Source organism: Ipomoea nil, unplaced genomic scaffold, assembly GCF_001879475.1.
Source record: "Ipomoea nil cultivar Tokyo-kokei standard unplaced genomic scaffold, Asagao_1.1 scaffold1720, whole genome shotgun sequence".
NCBI lineage: Eukaryota > Viridiplantae > Streptophyta > Magnoliopsida > Solanales > Convolvulaceae > Ipomoea > Ipomoea nil.
The window spans coordinates 1,052,604-1,067,026 of NW_017618148.1; the positions used below are offsets into that span (position 1 = coordinate 1,052,604).

The 14,423-nt window shown below is 36.6% G+C and overlaps 2 protein-coding genes and 1 long non-coding RNA gene across 3 annotated transcripts in view; 2 read left to right on the plus strand and 1 right to left on the minus strand.

The window, feature by feature from the left end:
* Nucleotides 1–14,423, plus strand: part of LOC109191793 — a 19,834-nt gene continuing 5,411 nt past the window's right edge. Inside the window, exons 1-2 of the long non-coding RNA XR_002055978.1 lie at nt 1–11; nt 972–976. This is a non-coding gene — a long non-coding RNA (uncharacterized LOC109191793). The remainder of the gene's footprint in view (nt 12–971; nt 977–14,423) is intronic.
* LOC109191789 lies at nt 6,205–8,456 on the plus strand. The gene is made up of 5 exons (XM_019342458.1): nt 6,205–6,689; nt 6,942–7,631; nt 7,721–7,800; nt 7,893–7,964; nt 8,049–8,456. Exons 1-5 carry the CDS (start codon nt 6,357–6,359, stop codon nt 8,326–8,328), a joined length of 1,455 nt encoding a protein of 484 aa, XP_019198003.1. The 5' UTR covers nt 6,205–6,356; the 3' UTR covers nt 8,329–8,456.
* On the minus strand, nt 8,496–12,591 carry LOC109191788. The gene is made up of 6 exons (XM_019342457.1): nt 12,264–12,591; nt 10,253–11,101; nt 9,912–10,085; nt 9,456–9,601; nt 9,112–9,222; nt 8,496–8,930 (listed from the first exon to the last, which is right to left on the minus strand). Exons 1-6 carry the CDS (start codon nt 12,387–12,389, stop codon nt 8,849–8,851), a joined length of 1,488 nt encoding a protein of 495 aa, XP_019198002.1. The 5' UTR covers nt 12,390–12,591; the 3' UTR covers nt 8,496–8,848.

The following is a 14,423-nucleotide window of genomic DNA, read 5'->3' on the forward strand; positions in this document are numbered from 1 at the left end:
GTGGAGGGTATGTAATGCATGTTGATCCAAACCTCCATTCAAGATCAAACCCGGAGGCCCTTCAATGAAACACCCAAGTGAAGAATTAGAGAACTACACAAAGATCTTGTACCCGCATCATATTGACACTCATTATAACCAGTTTGGAGTTTAATATATAAAATCTCTGAATGTTTATGTGTTCACAAATTGGCACGCCTAGTGGGACAAATCTGCCTCTCATTTCTTCATAGACACATACATTTCTACCGATGATGAGGGCAAACCCCTTTATGGAATTTGAAATGGAGGAAGTCAAAAGATACTCCCTGGCACAAGTTGAAATTGCCTTATATTCTCCCAAGCTCCTTGGCACGAGTCGAAACGGCCTCATATTCATCAATGCTCCTTGGTAAGAGTTGAAAGGGTTAATGACAGAAATAGGCAAAAAACAAAGAAATTTGACAAAAATAGAGAGTTTTTGAAAGTTGAAAAAAAATAGATTTGCCAAATGCGTTTCTTGTCAGAAAATATAATTTTGAATTTTTTTTCCCGTAGTCTACGTATGTATACAGACTAGACATGCGTGTCTCCTTGACCGGTGAATTGTTACCGCTCAGGAGAGACGCAAGTGTCAGGGTCAAATGCTTAGTATGATATGATAACAATAATATATATAATAAAATATATACATGGCATCCCAATCAACTCAAACTTGTTATTAACCTGCTGAAAATGCTAATTGTACTTTTTTCGGGTTCATGGATGAAGTTGGAGCTTATTCGAGTTGGTGGCTTATGATTGCAGTATATTTCTCAAACAAATAATTACCCGGAGTATCGGGTTATCGATCCACAGGGAAGCGAGGCGTATCAAGCACTAGTTACTAATTTATTCTTGTGAAGCTAATCCTAACGAAAATCATGGATGGTTGATTAATTATAAAACTAATTTAAAGAGCAAAGTAGCAGGTTTGTGAAAACAATAGAGAGAGAGAGTGAGATTCCTGGAATTCAAGTGTTTAATCACCTAGTGCCAATCTAAAGTGCAATATTAAATCTATGTTTAAACAAGTGTGAGAATGCAAACAAGGGAAAGAGTTACCCCGTAATCTCCAGCCTAAAACAATACAAGTGAATATTCACTCCCGTGATATAAACACCCAACAATGTAAGAACAAACATACATAATAAATTATCAACTAATAGCCATCTTCCGATGTGCAAAAGTCAAAAGTTAACTCCTTAACAAATATGCCCTCTCCCAGGTGCAATAGTTAGGTGCAACTGTGGGTGCTCTTAATTATACCCTAACTCCCATTAAGACATAAAGATAGCTATGAAACGAGTAATTATGGTCATTAACTACTAGCATCAACAATACAAAACACAATTGCAACACGAGTTATAAAACTCAAATATAAATATATTAAAGAATCTGAGAACTAGGCACATAGGTTCATAAACACTTTCACCCGAGAATCTCTAAAGGAATTTAGCCAAGCATGGCTAAATATTCATAACAATAATGTAAAAGAGTTTACAAGCAACAACCAAAGTAAAAGAAAAGATAAAGAAATTCTCCCGAATCTTCTTGGCTTTTCTTCTTCTTCAAAGATGACTTGTAGCTCTTGATCTCCTCTTTTCTTGTCTCCAAAACGCAGCTTAATGCCCTAGGGTTGAGGGAAGATGGGCTTTTTATAGTTGAAGCTCAATAGGAATGGTTTAGGAAATTTCCACACAACTTTCCAAAATCTCGCCCAGGATTTTCGATGCGTCGAGTTTTGTCTCCTTTCTTCGCGTAACTTACTTGAACTTTTCAACGCGTCGAGTTGTCTGCTGCATTGTAGGTTGTAGCCTTTCGAGTCTTCTTTCCAATGGCGCAAGAATCACTTGAATCGGACATTCCTAGAGTGAGATATGATCAAAATACTAAGGTGTCGCCAAATTTAGCGGGAATTACAACTCTATGGTCTTTTGCTCCATGTTCCCTTGTTTTGTTCTGTGATCAAATCCATTGAAAGTACCACTCTTTGGCTCTCTTTGAAGCATTTTAGCACCTCCTTAGCTTCACCATGACTTTATTTTTTTTGGTTCCAAACTTTTCTTAGAACTTCCCTTGCTTTTGCAATTGATCTGCAATGGTTTCAAAACACTAACAAAATAATAAAAACTCTTAAATCAAGCATTAAATCATATCTTCATTAGAAAGTAAGGAAATAGGAATTGAAAGTAACAATTTAACGAATTTAAGTCCACAAATATATTCAAATAAGGGATAAGAACATGCACAAATAAGGTCACATCAGCTTAATTGTTATCCCAAAAATAGTTTAATGGCCTATTTGTACCTTTTCCCAAGTATATATTACACATTTTAAATTTATCATTGTCTGTCACGATAGGTATTTGAAAATATTTCATAAATAAAATCCCTTACGAAACCACCACACATAATTAAATTATTTGCATTCAATAATTGATGTATAATTATTTGTGTGAAGAGTAACGTGGCCACGAAAACCATTGATTAGAATTGCTGTAAAGATCACTGTCTGTATCAGATGCCTCCAACCAAACAGGACGTGCACTGCAATCATGCCTTCCTGCCTCCTCTCTCTTCGCCTTAATTACAAATTCTTCTCTTCATCTTCACTCTCTAACTCTAATTTTCCTCTTTTCTTTTTCATTTTTATTTTTTATTTTTATCTAGTGTTTACTATTGATTTGTGTGGAATCAAAATACTATACACCAACATGATATACAATATTGTATTTACTATTTAAGATTTATATTACAACTAGGGATGTCAACGGGGCGAGGGCATACTGCCCGTTTCTCCCACACTCCAAGTCCTCGTCCCCATCTCTGCTCGGGAATCGAAAATCCTCTCAATCCCCATCCCACATGATTATTTGGGGACAGGGAATCCCCAATCCCGCTTATAACATATAAAAGAATATTAAAAATTTTAAAAATATTTAAATAAATAACTCATATATATTCATATTCAACTTAAAGTACTACGGAGTATTAAATGCTGAGTATTTTACAACTAAACATGTTATCCAAAGATGCATTTCATAAGTATGACATACCATGAAAAAAATGCTTCTAAAATTATATACTTCGGTATATATTATCTACAAAGTAGTACATATATGTGTGTGTTGTGCGGCTATAATGCATAAATAAATAAATACATACATACATACGTACATATATTTATTTATTTATTTATGCGAGGATGGGACAGGGCGGGGAAGTACTCCCCATTATTCCCGCCCCCGTCCCCGACGGGGAATTAAAATCCCCCCATCCCTATCTTCGATCCCCTATTTTTGTCCCCATCGGGGAGTTGGATTTCCGGTCGGGTATAGGTACAATTGACATCCTTAATTACAACGTAACTAGAAATATCAAGTTGAGTTAAACCTCACAAGCCATTATTGAATTGCTCCACAATGGGACGATGGGACTTTCAACTTCTTAGAGCAACCCCAAGAGGCTCCCTCTGGGTGCGTGAATTTTTTTTTTAAGTCTGATCTTCTTGAGGCGTGCTCAGCAGTGCATGCGCCATCTGGGCGTGTCATTGAGAACTTTTTTCTTTTTCTTTTTCTTTTTCTTATGGCAATTATTTTCTCTTTTTTCCCCTCTTTTTCTCTCATTTATTTTACATGTCCTGCTAAAAATCTTTAAAAAATTCACAGTTGATGAGGATGCTCCTAATTTTCCTGAGCTTGTGATTATAAATTAAAGTTTATAAGTATTTATGTTTAATGACTATAAATTATTAATGCACTCCGTAATTCATCATATGATTAAAATTATCATAAAGTCCATAATATTTGTTCCACATGTTGGAAGTTTAATTTAATTATAAAACTTATACCTTCAACAAACCAACAACATAAATTTTACCAAACTGGCATATATAATATTTCTTTAGCATACAATTAATAATGCATGTGCAGTACGTACAATTATTCTGTTTCTGAGAATCGTTACAGAATCCTGCATGCATAAAATAAATTAAATTTCTCTAATCACAACTTAATTGATCAATTAATTCAAAATAAATTGAAAAATGTTACTTTTTTAACCATCACAAGGTGTAAAGTTTGAATTCTACCAATAATTAAAAAGGGATATATTGTTTTCGAAAAAAAAAAAAAAAAGGAGATATATTGATTTAATTTCATTGTAAGTATTAATGTACAAGTAGTATTTGGGAAGGGGGATTGTGAAAGCCGTTGAAACAAATCTTGTTTTACCTCTTCCTTCATTGAGTTTTTTTACTATTTTTTATTAAAATTTTGTACTTTTAGATTCTCATCAATTATGAGATATAGTTAGATTGATTATATCATTGCTAATTTATATTTATAAAATAATTACTCATATATTTTTAGTTTCCTTCTAATTCCAAGTGTCATTCTAGCTACAAATCATTGATATCATCTTTTCATGCTCTAAGCCTGTTGCTGATAACTTATTTGGAAATCAAAATATCACTTTGATATCAAATTAAAAATAAAAAATAGAACACAAAAACTTCTGAGTCATTCAAAAGTATTAATTGTTTTACCTAAAATGATCTCATCATACAAAATTAAGAAAAATAAAATTATCAACAACTAAAATCTACATTATCACAAGATGGGAGTGGAGAGGTTATTGCAGCGAAAAACGGACCGGTCAGATGTTTACATGATTCTCATTTGGCGGAGGCGCTTGCGATTAAGGAGAGTCTTTCTTGGTCAAAGGAAAGGGATTTCACAAAGGTTCATATTCATTCCGATTGCCAGATGGTTTGCAGTTTAATTACGGTGCATCACCGAATTACTTGTATGCTGGTTGCCTGATCAATGGATGCTGTAATTTTAAACAACACTTTGATATAGTGTCTTTTAATTTTATCTCTAGATCATCAAACAAGCTCGCTCATGCTCTTACTAGAGATGCTCGTTCTCAGTCTGGTCTTTCTTGTTGGATTCTTTCTATTCCGTCTTGTATTGCTCATTTGATTAATAAAAATAAGAATAAAAATAAAAATTTGATGTGATGTTCGTGGTTGGATAAAACTATAGGGAACACAATGGTGATGAATGGAGAATGGTGTACAGATTGGAAACTTGGTTGTCTTTTGTATATTATTTCTTAATATGATATAGTTGATTACAGTGCCAGCACTACTATACGATTTCCCATGATAAGATCCCTGCCTGCATCTCCTTTTGTGTAATCGCACAATCACACGTCTCTCCCACTATATGGACCATACTTTTTTTTTTTTTTGGGACCATACTTGTATAGTTATAATCATTGTTCCCAAACTATTTATAATCATGGCCATGTAAAAGGTGGGGCATCTAATCCATATATTTTGATACATCAATAATTTATATATGGTTATTGAAAAATAATAGAAAAAAAAATGATTAGGTTAGTTTTTATAAATATTGTGTTGATACATCAATAATTTATATATGGTTATTGAAAAATAATAGAAAAAAAATGATTAGGTTAGTTTTTATAAATATTGTGTATTTTTAGTTTGTAATAATTATAAAATTAGTATATGTTTTTTTTACTACAACCTAAACGATAAACACTAATGACAGCTGTGATCAGTCTTCACTTTTTATAAAAAGGGATTGTTTTCATTTTATAAGATTACATAGTAATATGTATGGTAATGTTATATTACCCATAGTTGATGTGAAGGTAATATTTAAGGTAATTTGTTACGTGAACTCCAATCCATGGTATAAGAGACCATGATTCGAACCTCAATAGTGACAGTATAGGGATAATACTCAAAGTAGGTCGATCTCTTGTGAGCACCGACATTTGGTCCTGTTTGCTGAGCCATTGAGTCACAATGATTTACATCCCCCAAATGCTCTATCAAACTGGAGTGTGGGGGGCCCTTGGGTATGAGAAATTTATTGATTGGGTTGCTTATGAAAGGAGAAAAAAATATTTTCGGCTTATGGCCCAAATTTGCAAAAGAAAAAGGATTTCGAGACATGTTTGCGGTCCAAAAAATGTGATTGGACCAACCTAAGAAAATATACTGGGCCAAAAGTGACAATACTGAATTGGAGTAAATAGAAACGACGTAGTTCGTTCAATTGTAACGTTTAAAATCCAACGGCTAGTTCCCAACCGACCGTTTACACTCACCTACGCCCCACGCTTTCAACAAGCTTTCTCTTTCAGACAAACAATAAAAGACTTCCCCTCTCCATTCTTCAATTACATAAACCCCAGAAAATCTAAGCAAAAAATCCCACAAATTTAGAAAACAGATCCATCTTTCCTGCAAAATTTGCAGCTTGAAATTCGCTGGAAAAGAAAAAGCTTTTTCAAGAATGGTGTACTCATACACACCCACATACTACAGCACACTCCATGACTCCATCACCTCTATCTGCAAGAACATCTTGCCGTTTTCCTTCAAGAAAAAGCGGCTGCCCGCGATCGCGGCTGCAGAGCAGCGCCTCTCGAAGCAGCAGACCGATAATCTCAAATGGCAGCAGGAATCGTTCCACCAAATACTCAACTTGATGGGGCTCTGCAAGGAGGGCATTCTGGGTGAACCAGAGGTCTCTGCTTTCAGATCCCACCTCCTCGAGACCCTCATCGCCGCCCCGGTTGATCATGAACACCCACCTATTTTAAGGGATAAGCTAATCTTCTTACAGGTCAAGATTGCCCAATTCTCCATTCTTTCAAATATGGGTATGTGTGGGGTAAATCCAGCCAAGATGGCTAAGGATACAAACGTGAGTTTGAATCCCAGCCTTCTTGGTTTGAGCCCGTCAGCTATGAACAACTTAGTCTGGTTTGTGATCCTTTGCCGGCTAGGGTCACAGTTTACCTCGTCACTCAAAAATCTGGGTATGTGTTGAATCTCTTGAATTCATTTGAAAGTTGTGTTCTTTTTGTGTGTGTAGGAGTTGTTATACGCAAAATGCATATCGGAGGAGGAGTATCATTCATCGAAGAGGCCGTTGTTGCAAAGGCTAGCAGTTCAGGGGGGTGAGATTGAGGCAAGAAATGTGATTGTTGGGTCAAAGATAGAGATCTCAGATGAAGAGTGGTCTGTCATAGACTTGAAGGATGATAAAGAAGAGAGCATGAATTCGAAACCCAAACCCAAACCCAAACAAAAAGCAGCTATGAAACAAATCAAAGGAGCTGCTGCATCAGCATTAGGCTTTGCCAGAAGTGAAAAGATAAAGGAAGAGAATCTGAAGCCATTCAACCCTTCTCAATCTACAGAGAACCCGTTTTGGAGCGAATCGAAGTCGATTCTTATGGCAGAGAGCTTGGGTCCTGAGCCCAGTGTGAAAGTTGAGAAGCAGAGTGGAGGGGAGAAGCCAAAGAGGAAACCATTTAGATCTCTGTTTCAAACAGAGGCGAGTGAGGAGAAGGAGAAGTCTGGGAAGAAACAATGGGGATTTGATGGTTTCAAGAAGTGGAAGAAGAGTGATTCTGATGATGAAACAGCTCCACTGTCACTGGCTGAGAAATCAGATGGAAAAGAAACATACCGAGAACCCATTGGGGAGGGACCGGACACGAAACAGATCAAGAAGAAGCTGCTTCCCAATGGGGCTCCTTCAGATTTCTTCGTCGATAAGGTCAGTTGAAATTTGAATATTCCTTCTTGAAAACAAGCAGCATTTGCTTTGCAGTTTCTAATGTGCTCTGATATAATAATAATCTGCAGGTTCTGGGGGAGAATATAAAGAAAGAATTATTGCAAATCCAGACAAAACTCGGTGAAAAGAACTCTAGCGTTGAGTTCACGTAAGAATTTTTCATAATTTTCTCTCTTGTTTTCACGTATAGAGTTCGAATTTTCTGTGTGTAATGCAAGCAAAGATATTGATTGATATCAGGGATGATCAAATAGAAGCAATTTCAACTAGGCTCCCAGTAGACAAGGCTGACCTGAAAAAGTTCTTCCCCAAGTAAGGATCTATCTATCTATCTTTCTTTCACACTGAAAACATCACCATTTTTGCTGTTCACTAACACAATCTTTACCCCTTTAGGCAATGGTGTGATAGGTATGGAGATGTTGTGTTGGATGTGGTGAGGAAGGAATTCAAGCAGCATGTTGCAGAGATGGGGAATTCTTCGCGGGGTGGCAAGGACAAACATGAAAAATACTCCAAGAAATGGGAAACCTTTGATGATGTTGAAGAAGATGATGATGAAAATTGTCACCCAAATCTGTTTGCTCAATCTACTAAGCAAGATACAAAGGGATATCATGGCATGAATACCAGCATTGATAAGGGGTTTAAGTATAACCCTTTCTTTGATGTATAGTTCTTCTCCTAAATCTCTCAACTGTTGTTCCCATGAACCAGAACCCTTTCTGGTATCACCCTATCTGTTATTCTTATGATTTCTGCAAAACATTATATAAATGATAGGCAAGTTTATTCTTGCATTCATCACCTAGCAAAGAGATTTTTTTTTTTTTTTTTGAAAACAGCTAAGAGATTTTCATTTCTGAAGAAATCTACATTTTTTTATGTACAAGGTTGTGTTGTCAAAGGCATAAACTTTGCACAATCATCCAATCCACCCACCATCTTTGTGTGCCAAAGCAACATTAAAAACAAACAAAAAAACAAAAACAAAAGAAAACAACATTAAGAGGTTGATTCCTGTGGCTTCTTTTTCTTGAGTCGCAGCTAAGTTGTTCTTCGGGGAAGGGAAGCGTAAAAAATAAGAAGACCAGAATGGTGTACAGAAAAGAATCAAAGATGTGTTTTCCTTCGCTCCTGTACCACCACCAAGTGACAAGGAGATGACAAAAATGAGAAAGCCGGATGCCTGCCTTCTATGACAAAAATGGGGAAGGGATATCTGCGTTTGTAGTTGTTAAACCTTCTTGAACATCCCCACGACAAAGTGGGCACACACTGAAGCACAAAAGAATATGGCATTAGTTCATGGGAATTCGGGAAGAAAAAAAAAAACACTTGCAGACACTAATGCAAAAAGCTTCAGGGTAAGTAGAATAGCATTAGTTCATGGGAATTTAGGGGAAGATAAACAGATGCGGTTAGAAATAAAAGTTCAGGGGAAGTAGATATGCTATACCCGTGTATCTCTTTCAGCCATTTATCAACACATGACATGTGAAACTCATGGTGGCATGGGAGCACTCGTATCTGGTCTCCTTCCTCATACTCAGCCAAACATATGTAGCACCTACACGGAAAATATTGTGATTAAAACGTAAATTCTAAGGCTGAACTGGCTATTGATTGAACAGACTACTGATCCAGCGGAGAGGTCATAATGTCCTTTTTACACTCATTAACTAACAACTGCTTTCCGTGAAATTTAATAAAATAAAATTCCAAAAATGGTCCGTATCAACAATGTTCTAGCTTCACTAACCAAATGGTGTACATAGTTAAAGGAGGAATAGAGAAACTCACTTTGTTACATCATTTCCATCAAATAATAATCCTTCTTTCTTTATATGATTCTTTATTGGAAAAGAATCAACAATTGCTTCTGGTGCTGGAAGTGAAGCCATAGATAAAGAAAGTGGCACAGGTTGGCGATGTATTTCATCCAGTACCTGCAGATAACACATCATACAGTTGGTAGCTTCCACTAATGGCAGAAATTAACAGATGAGCAAAGATCATGGAAAATAATACTCCGTACTAAACTCTAAACAAACAGTAATTCAGAATAAATCCTTTAATACATAGTGTAGGTAGTATAATACAGATATGAAAAAAAAGAAGCCCGTAAAGAAAATGAAGCAGTCAAATGTGTTTAGGAAGGCATAAAGCTCTAATTTTTAAGAACAATAAGATTCAAGAGAAAACTCGTTCAGATTATGCAGCTGAAGTAGAAAGATTCATTCAATCAACAAGGATTACCTCAAATAATGCTTCAGCAAGCATGACTATACGTGAAATACTTGCACGGGAGCCAGATTCGTCACCCATCAAGACTGAGTCACATGAACATGCACCATCAAGGTGAATACCGGCTGGACAGTTTGCAAATGGGTTATTACTAGCAGTAATGCCACTTTGAAGTCTTTCCTGTATCTGCAAAGGCATAAGTATCTAGAACTTACAAACACAATCATGAAGCTAAGCTTCCCACAGTAAGTAAGACAGAATAAAAGACTATGCATAGACAAAAAAATCTAAATTTAGCTACAATTTTTAAGTCTCATAATCAGATTGCAATAATTGCATATCCAAATTATCACCTCTGATCTTGATTGATGTTGATCATTACTACCATGAGATCGATTTTGATGAGAACTGAAATTCCCTACAACACCGTTATGAAAGGCACCATCACGAAGGTCATGTGTCCATCTCTCATGAGGCCCTACATCATCTGAATCATCATTTAAAAAGACAGAGGTCCTGGAATCTGCATTATTCCTAAGGCGCCTTCTTGAAAAGGCATCCCAAAATAGCCTTCGATTGTTGCGTCTTGGTTCATGACTACCCTCAGCAGAGCTACTAGAATGGACATTGGAAGAGATACTGTCCATATCAGCATGAAGTATACCTCCATCTCGTTCCCTCTCTGACACCACCAAATCATCTATGGGAGAATGGGAAGTTACTGGAGAGTCCAAAACAACAGATACAGAGGCAGAATCACAATTGTTAAACATGATAACATCATCTGAGCGGTTTCCAAGCAACTCCTCAGGTGATGGAGATTCAATACCCCCATGGGATGGAGTGCTAAATTGAGTGGACACAGCACAAATCAGTGACCCATCATCATCCCTTGTACTAGCTGTTTCAGAGTTATCCGCATTTTCCATTCTATATAGAGAGATTGGAAAGGGTTGATCCCCTGGGGCAGTATGAGTAGTTTCACTACGAATACTATTGGGAGCTACTTCCTTATTCTCAGAAAAGCTTCGTCCTGTATCACTGGCATTGACATTGCTTGGACCATCTACCACATTGCCAGCAGATGAAACTCCACTTTCAATTTTAGAGCAAGTAAAGGAAGCACCAGAACGCCTCCTTGGGGCCTTAAGCTTTTTTGGCCTAATGTGTTTTGCAGAATTGACCAGCAAATGATCTTCTATCTACAGCACAAGCAAAGCAAACAAAACATATGAATTCAAACTTGAATACCCATTTACATAGTTTTCAAATATTTGGCTTTGATCATACATATGAACAGATATTTCCCAATCTTCCCTATGGCATAACCCTTTATCTTCTTCTCTCTCATGTTAACCAGCATTAGATAACAAAAGAATTTAAAATCCAAGAAAATTGAAAATAAAAATAATAACAAAAAAAAAAAAAAGGATAATAGCTCTATTCCTCAAAGAAACAACCTCAAACACAGAATATTGCCCATCAAATACATATACACACTAGTCAAAAGCCTGCCACTATCTCAGAAACCTCAACAATCCCTCATTACCATTTGAGTGAAACACACACATGCTTAACAAAGTAAACACAAGAATCAGAGCCACCCCATTAGACAAAAATTTTGGTTCTAATTATGCACAAATCTCCTCTCAATAATATACATTTGTGTTATTCAAGATTAATTGAAGGTCCAAACACAAGGGGCAGAAACATGAGCCATTAGGTAACAAGGTATACCTCACTGTATGCTAAGAGAAACAGTGTGCATGGCGCTGCTGCTTGGAGTGCCAATGAAAAAGCCTCTCATGTTATATTCAAGACCAACCAAAGCCACTTTTAAAGAATATGCAGTGACGCTTCGCACCTTATTACACAAGTTCTCAGCTGCTTACAACTCCTTCACCACAACGTATGGTAGAAACTTATAAGCAGTATGTCGTGTTTTACAAGCCATACATATGCTGCTGCAAACAAGTCTAAATATGATTTTCATAGCTCATAGTTTAAATGAGCACCTGATTAATTAATCAATCTTCACCCAACCATCAGTTACAGTCAAACCTTCCAATTTTCATATAAATGTGTAATGTTCCCTTACCTAACTAACAGTCAAATAATAAATCATCTAAAAGTGAGCACCCTAATATACCAACACAGCTTTACATATTCATTACTTTTAATTCATTCGTTCATGTAAAAGCAAAAATCCCAATTCTGGGTCTACGGATGAAAGCATAAATTCACAGAGCTACCAATCAATGATGGATCAGAAGAAATAAATGAAAGGGACGCTTGATTAAAGAATAAAGATCGCAACTTTAACAATCTAATTGGAAAAAAAGAAAAAAATCCATAGACGTATACCTGATCATGGGGCGAGTCGGAAGGAGAAGCACCGCAGATTAAAAGAGAAGAGAGGGTTCGTTTGACGCTGCGGTTGCGGGAGGGGCGATGGGGTCGCGAACCCAGACGGCTACCGCCGGAACCCATCGGACCCAAGAAGCCCCTCCTCCGTTTCCGTGATCTCTTCCTCTTCCTTCAAGGGAGAGCGATTGGTGGGAGAGGTGAAGGGGAAGAGGAAAGGAATGGTGATTATGTGAAAATGAGAGAGAGTGCCGCGTGGTGTGAACCACACAGCTCACAGGTGAGGTGAGATGTCGCCCAGTGAATCAGCTGCTTTTGCGTTCTTGAAAACCAGACAATTGCTTGCTTTTCTTTTACCATTCTCCACTCTCATTATTATTATTATGCATACGGATACGGTTGGTGCCTAATTAATTACTACTTTGCCTTGATTTTTTTATTCTTTTATTTTCTCCCTATCAAATTATTCATATAAACATACATAGTAAATCTTTTTATATTTACTAGTATTTTCACCCGTGAATGAATTTGTTATACGGAGTAATATATTAATAATATTTGGATCGATATATAATTATTTAAATTATAATATTAAATATTATATAGTACAATTAAGGATATAGTTTGGATCGTTTATGTTTGTTGATATTATCATTGCTTGAATTCAAGTAAATAATTGCTCAAAGTAATAGCTAATGGGTAGATGTACACATGCGGTGATGTAACTTTAGAGATTTTATATATCATTGTTTAGGATTTTTATAAATTGGGCAAATGTGCTCGTTCTCTAGCAACTTAGTTATAGTAATCAATTGCTATCCTAATTCATTTATATAGAGGATATATTTTTGTCTAGATATATAGCAATTTTGTCATTTTGGAAAAAAAAAAGAACATAATATCATCGATTGTATTACACATTACTGAAAACCTCTTTGTAGACGACATTGGTAGCCGCAATACAATCTTGTTCATCATCGTCTAGAGCTAACACCTTTAGGCCATCAGGATGGGTGACTCGGGAGAAAGACACGTACAATTGTCCGTGATTAGAAATCGTTTTTTTTTTAGAAATAATCCAATGTGCGTTAGTGTTTGGGCTTGGCTTTTGTTGATAGTCATGGCATATGTAAGCATCAACGGAAATTGTTTACGCTGGAACTTGAAGGGCAATCTCGTATCAGAAGGAGTGAGAGACATTAGGGGGATAAGAACTTTGGTTCCTTCATGTGTCCCATTAACTATTCTTGCTTCAACAATGTGATATGCTAATCTTGTGATGATGAGCCGCATCCAGTTACAAAGACCAAGAGAGTGATCTATGTTCCACAATAACATAACATGTGCATCGACCTTTAATGTCAATGAATGATTAAGAAGACCCGACAATCTCAAAATATTTAAGAATTCAGGAGTTTATACTTCTGATATATTTACACGGTTTGATTATGTCTTACATACACAAAGAGTCACAACTTAAATATGTTCGTCCTTCTGCAGTATTCATGTCGCACATGTGCTGATTAATTTGATCAACAACATCTAAAGTCGGGGAGATGATCGCTCAGCCTTCTAGTTGTGACTCATCAAGCATGCCATATCTTGAGCTTAGGAAGGTTCTTTCCACTATAGTTTCTATGAGATCGTGCCCACACTTAAACAAAAACCGTGCCGGAATATCGATCTCAAATGAACCGCCATTTAGAACCCCTGCAATCCCATCTCCGATGTCTGCAATCCATTTTGAAAACCAATCAACCAGCTATCTATCTTCCTCTGAAGCTAAGGGCTATGGTCTCAAGTTCTTGGTGAGCCTTAATACCTTGCAATTTGTCCACATGTATGAATAATTAATAGTTGCTCCGTCAACTACTAGTTTTGTTGCTTTCGGAATAACATGTAGGATCTGTCTAAAATCGCCACCCAAAACTACTGTCTTTCTACCAAAAGTCTTTTCAGCACTACCCGGTATGGCGAACTTCAATAGATCCCTCATGGATCCCGACCGTGAATTTTGACCCTCGTAACCGACCGAGGGTGGTTCCATAACCAATCGATAACCGACCGTCGATTATCGGTTGGTTACCAAAAAATCGAATTAAAAAAAAAAAAGATAAATCAAAATCCAAAAGTCTAAATTCAAAATACATATACATACAT

What these genes read in the sequence shown, in the direction of transcription:
- LOC109191789 (XM_019342458.1), top strand. Translation starts at nt 6,357, where the DNA reads ATGGTGTACTCATACACACCCACATACTACAGCACACTCCATGACTCC. An exon ending in AACTCTAGCGTTGAGTTCAC is followed by an intron (nt 7,801 to 7,892) that starts GTAAGAATTTTT and finishes GATTGATATCAG; the next exon opens with GGATGATCAAATAGAAGCAA. An exon ending in CTGAAAAAGTTCTTCCCCAA is followed by an intron (nt 7,965 to 8,048) that starts GTAAGGATCTAT and finishes TTACCCCTTTAG; the next exon opens with GCAATGGTGTGATAGGTATG.
- LOC109191788 (XM_019342457.1), bottom strand. Translation starts at nt 12,389, where the DNA reads ATGGGTTCCGGCGGTAGCCGTCTGGGTTCGCGACCCCATCGCCCCTCC. An exon ending in CCGACTCGCCCCATGATCAG is followed by an intron (nt 11,102 to 12,263) that starts GTATACGTCTAT and finishes CTTGTGCTGTAG; the next exon opens with ATAGAAGATCATTTGCTGGT. An exon ending in TGGCTGAAAGAGATACACGG is followed by an intron (nt 8,931 to 9,111) that starts GTATAGCATATC and finishes TTTGTGCTTCAG; the next exon opens with TGTGTGCCCACTTTGTCGTG.